The sequence below is a fragment of the Mytilus edulis genome, chromosome 6, assembly GCF_963676685.1.
Source record: "Mytilus edulis chromosome 6, xbMytEdul2.2, whole genome shotgun sequence".
Classification (NCBI taxonomy): domain Eukaryota; kingdom Metazoa; phylum Mollusca; class Bivalvia; order Mytilida; family Mytilidae; genus Mytilus; species Mytilus edulis.
In genome coordinates this window covers 58,172,981-58,178,980 of record NC_092349.1, presented here as the reverse complement: position 1 = coordinate 58,178,980, position 6,000 = coordinate 58,172,981, and the positions used below count along the sequence as shown (strand labels likewise).

Here is a 6,000-nt window from a genome sequence, read left to right as displayed (position 1 = left end):
TATTAATATCAAACATGCTTACCATACTATACTTTTCACAACTATCGAGAACTGATGACATATTGCACACAATGTCAAAATTGAGCACAACAACAGATGTTTTGATATTTCTTGATTTACGCAAGAGAAAATCGTGAGGATGATAGGAATTGAATAAAAGTATCTACTAAATTAACACAATCAGCTTTGACCACATTTATTTGAAGAACTGGCCCTACAGAGCAAAAGTTTGTTATACTACCGATAACACTAGGATATCCATTTCCATTCTTAATTTTTTATGTATACTGTGGATTCATCTATTTTCGTGGGTATCAATTTTGTGGAATTGCTGAAAACTTGCATATTCGTGGATATTTGATTTCGTGGTTTTGACCTTCTCTGTATTCAAAGCCTATTTAAAATATGCATTTCGTTAAACATTTGATTTCGTGGTTCACCTGAACCCACGAAAATTGGTAACCAACGAAAAATAATGAATCCACAGTATATTTAAATGATGGATGTCAAATGTCACATTGGCTCAGGTTTCCATAAATAATAAAATAAATTTTTACAAATTTTATTATAAAAATTCATATATAAATATTAAATGTATACAAAAATATCACTATAACTTGACAAATGATCACTAACATTATTTTGCAGATATGTTTTGTAATACCATATAAGGTATAGCTAAAAAATATTCACTCAACAACCTGAAATTTCACTACTTGAAATCATAACAATCAAACGTACACATTAATAAAACCTTTCATCACTTTCACGCATACTCATGGACGGAACAACTGTTCATACTAAAAAAAAAATAGAAAACAGGCAACAGAAAGAATCATTAATAAAACTGTAACTCATGTTTATAGTTCTCTCTATTTTTGTTAACCATGGCAGATATTTTCATACAACTTTCAAGTGTTCTCATTTACATGTCTAAAACCTCAACTTCACTGTTGAAAAATGCAAATAACTTAAATAAATAATGCTAACTTTAAACTCTAAACTCATGCATCATCCATGGATCAGCCAGCTTACTCCAGATTTCAAATTATTCAACATATTGTAACCCAACTTATTTTCAAAAAACTTTTTGTTTAACCGCTTTCTAGCCAACATCCATTAGATTTATTGGTCTAATTTTCTTGGTGATTTATTTATACGTTTTTCAGAATTTTTATTCACATTATTCTTCTTCTTCCTCTAAATGATTAAATAAATTACTTGTAAAACAATTAGTTGGTTTACAGTAGACATTTTTTGTGCTGTAGTTATTGATAAACCTCATACTTTTTTAACATGTTATCCACCTTTTTAACAATTCTAAAACTTTCAAATCTTTCTATGTCTTTAAATGTTCAAATTATTTATAATATGTCTATCATTTGTTTCACCACCATGGTCTTGTGATGAATAAAAATCCAAACAAAAATAAAATTAGAATAAGCGACATAGCTAGGACATATTTTCTAGATTCAGCAGCATAACCCCGTGTCAGTGGATAAATAAAGTTATCCCAGCATACATCTTGGTAACATATATCTGGATGTTCTTCTTCCCATCTGTAAAAAAATAATTCCAAGGGTTAAGTATTTGCATCCTTATCTGTGGTGAACAAAACTGGCCTTTGTTAGTCTTGTTTTGTTTTAAATTTTAGTTCATTTATATGTTTTGGAGTTTTAGTATGATATCCATTTTCACTGAACTAGTACACATCTTTATTTAAGGGCCAGTGGTGGCTATATAGGATTTTCTTGCTGCATTGAAAACCCAGCGTAGCTTTCAGCTGTTATCAGCTCTTTGGTTGGGTTGTTGTTTCTTTGACATATACCCTATTTCCATTCTGAATTTTATAACTTATAAAGAAACACTTGCTACAGATTAAGAGTGAATTTTGTATTTTGCATTGACATTTTGAACAATAATTTGCAGATTTCAAATTTCAATTTTTTGCATGGTATTGGGTGTTAATATCTTAAAGTCGCATTGACATAGAAGGAAGAAATGAAAGCTGATACGATTAACTTTCATTTTGCTATTGTTAATCTGTAATAACTCCAACCTTGCATGAATATTTACGAATACCAAACTGAATATTTTGAGTACAAAATTGTAAACAGCTGTGTACTGTAGATTTATTTACAAATATTTGTATATGCTAGTACCAATTCTGGATTGGGGAATCTTGAATGCTCTTAGCTTTCAGATTTTGTGGTTATGACAAATTACGTATTAAAGCTTAAAATGATATTAGGAAATATGTATATGATTGAACACTCAATATGTTGTTACTTTTACCTACATGTGTATCCGTAAAAAAATCACCAAAATTAGTACCCAAAGAATTATCATGAATTGATACTGTAAAATCAGAAATGATTGCGAACATTTATTATTGTGATTTCGTCATTTTTTATCTAAATGTGATTTAAATTTTAGCGATATTGAGAAAAACCCTGTTTAATTCATATAAAAATTTCAAAATGCAAGTTTATTTTTTTAGCGAGTATGACCCTCTAGCATTTTTCTCAATTATTAAAAAATCGCAATAATTTCTAAATTTACAATAGTATCTTTTCTATTTTGAGTTAATTTGAAAAAGGACTGCGAATATTGTGAGTGTTGAAGCCAATTACTGTATCTACAGATGTCATATTTAGGCCATTGTAGTTTTTAGATACCTTATTTTGGGCGCTGGTGTATTAGCTGGAACTTTGATGAACCTGACAGAGGCTGTGATAGGGAATGGTTCAACATAAGATGGATCAGTACACTGTGATCCTGATCCACATGTTAACTGCCAAGTCGATTTTGAATAGCTGTAAAATAAAACATGCAAATGATCATGTACAGGTGTCATTATTAACATAATTTTATTCACCTCTTATAATTTAAAACAAGGATGTGTCCTCAGTACACGAATGCCCCACTCGTACTGTAATTTTCTATGTTCAGTGGACCGTGAAATTGGGGTAAACCCTCTAATTTGGCATTAAAATTAAAAAGATCATATCATAGGGAACATGTATACTAAGTTTGAAGTCGATTGGACTTCAACTTCATCAAAAACTACCTTGACCAAAAACTTTAACCTTAAGCGGGACAGATGGACGAACGAACGAACGAACGGACGGACGGACGGACGAACGGACGCACAGACCAGAAAACATAATGCCCCTCTACTATCGTAGGTGGGGCATAAAAAATAATTGTAAATCTTAAACTGTCTAAAGTTATGGATAAAACACATCCCCTTCTACCAACTAAATGTTTTGGGTACAACAGTTATACAGTAAGTTGAAACTTTAGAAATAAGTCATTTTTTTATAACAATCAAAATAACATCATAAATTCTATATACAGAAACAAGCTGATTTGGAGGTAAATGTTAGACAGACAGCAGTAGTACAATGGCAACAGAGCACTGGATAAAGATAGTCTATATAGCTAGTGGTCATCACAAGCAATGATCCTTTTTTTTTTCTACACCCCACATCCATTTTAATGGAATAGCCCTAAAACTGACCTGACATATGCTCCTATTATTTCTTTTGTAGGCACATCATTGGCTTTGCCAGATTCTCCATACATCACATCTAAATTGATACCACTGATTATATCTGTACAAAACCCAGAAAATCTCCATGACAGCACTGTTTGGTTGTTGGCCTCTAAGCTGTTAGTACAAGTTGAGGTCAAATCCTCTCTACCAAAAAAAAATTGACAAAAATATACAAGAAGTTACAGTTTTACCCTTCCAAAGTCAACAACAATCAACAAAATAAACAAGCAATGGATTACAAGCAGACCTTCTGGACTATCCCTAAGTCCCAACAACAATATTTTCTTTTTTTATTTCGGTACCAATTATCAGGTTGTCTGCATATTGATACTGTAAAATATCTGCTGCTTGTTACAATAATTTTTGTTCAACTGGAGGAACATTATTCAATGATCCTATTTAGGTTAGTACATTAAAATTTGTGAAAATATTAAAATCAATTACCCATGAAAACAAATGAATCCACAGTATTTTACCTACCTCAGGACTTCTATCCATTGTGTAGGTCCGTATGGATTGTTGTTACCATAACGACCTATTCTCTCAGCTGGCATCAAGTTGTCAAGACGGTTTATTATCAGTTTACTGAAATTCAATTGCATTCACTTTATCATTCTCATTTATTCTTGATATGATTATTGATTTACATTGGTATAAAAAATTTCTTCATGTCTTTGACAAATGAACAGTTTTTGAATATTATTAATGTATTACAAAAGAGTAATATCTACTTATAAATTATAAGCTCCATGTTAACAACCAAACTTAATCATTGCTGAGAAAAATTTGCAAAACTTAAAATCTGATATTTTTGAATGACTGTAACCATATCAGCGATCTCATCATGTTAGTTTGATTGGCGATGTCATGGAGGTTGTGTGTTCATTTCTTTTCTCAGACAGGTAAAACCTATAACTTTTAAATTGTATTGACTCCTTTTTTGACAAGCATATAGCATAGACTGGTTAGCTATGAATCAGAATAATGTGTCCATGTAAAGTAACAAATCTTACTGCAGCTTGTTACATGTATTGAGTTAGTAAAGTAAATTCAGAAACTATTGCAAGGTTTTTGCATGATTATTATAATAATAAGACCTCGCTTTCTGATATCTGATACGGACATCTGTATGCAGCTTTCTGATATCTGATAAGGACATCTGTATGCAGGTTTCTGATATCTGATACGGACATCTGTATGCAGGTTTCTGATATCTGATACGGACATCTGTATGCAGGTTTCTGATATCTGATACGGACATCTGTATGCAGGTTTCTGATATCTGATACGGACATCTGTATGCAAGTTTCTGATATCTGATACGGACATCTGTATGCAGGTTTCTGATATCTGATACGGACATCTGTATGCAGGTTTCTGATATCTGATACGGACATCTGTAAGCAGGTTTCTGATATCTGATACGGACATCTGTAAGCAGGTTTCTGATATCTGATACGGACATCTGTAAGCAGGTTTCTGATATCTGATACAGACATCTGTAAGCAGGTTTCTGATATCTGATACAGACATCTGTAAGCAGGTTTCTGATATCTGATACAGACATCTGTAAGCAGGTTGTTGATATCTGATACAGACATCTGTAAGCAGGTTTCTGATATCTGATACAGACATCCGTATGCAGGTTTTCTTGAAATCACAATAATTAATCTCACGTTTTTGTCCTATCTTTAAAAGTGAAATAGTAAATGCACCCTCCAGGTGTGGGATGTTCTTGCTATGTTGAAGACCCATTGGTGGCATGTGACTGTTTTTTTACTCTATGGTCAGGTTGTTGTTTCTTTGACACATTCTCAATTTCCATTCTCAATTTTATTTCTTCATATCATACTAACATGTTATTGTTCTGCATCTGCATAACAAACTTGATGCGTGACAAAAAGCAGCATCAATCTATAATCACAGAATTCCATACAAGACAGAAAACAAAGATCTTCCAATGTTAATTATCTCCCCTACATAACTAAACATACCTGAGGTCTGTACAATTCTCTAGATCAGATGTACCGATATAAATGTTGCAACTGGTAAAAGTATCTTTACCAAATAGAATCTCTCTTCTTCCAGCATTACTACACAAACCATCAAAACCTACAGATATATATTTTAGAAGTTAAATTTTATAAAAAGCTCATTCTTCAAAATGATCTGATTGTATTCATTTAATTCTATGTAAGGAATTACTAGTATGAACAGACTGTATAGTCATTATAAAATAACCAATATTTTCATTAATTGTCAATTGTAACAATTCTAATTATGACTCAAGCCTGCATGACTCCCCTTTAGTCAAGAATGACCTTGAACTGTCTTTGAATTTTCCAAGTTGTTCTCTTGCTATTTTGGTAATTGTTTATAATTAGGACTTAAAAATCAGAAGGACCTTTTTTTCATCACTGAAATTTAAAAAAAAAGAAAGA

General features: G+C 31.9%; 1 protein-coding gene across 2 annotated transcripts in view; it reads right to left on the bottom strand.

Annotated features, from left to right (window-relative positions):
* Positions 1–550: 550 nt before the first annotated feature.
* Positions 551–6,000, bottom strand: part of LOC139527980 (tectonic-2-like) — a 31,582-nt gene continuing 26,132 nt past the window's right edge. For both annotated transcript variants that reach the window (XM_071323725.1, XM_071323726.1), the window contains exons 16-20: positions 5,554–5,671; positions 4,040–4,144; positions 3,524–3,703; positions 2,679–2,816; positions 551–1,559 (exon numbers count right to left, since the gene is read on the bottom strand). In XM_071323725.1, the coding sequence (XP_071179826.1) occupies positions 1,388–1,559; positions 2,679–2,816; positions 3,524–3,703; positions 4,040–4,144; positions 5,554–5,671 (713 nt within the window). In that variant the 3' untranslated portion in view covers positions 551–1,387. The remainder of the gene's footprint in view (positions 1,560–2,678; positions 2,817–3,523; positions 3,704–4,039; positions 4,145–5,553; positions 5,672–6,000) is intronic.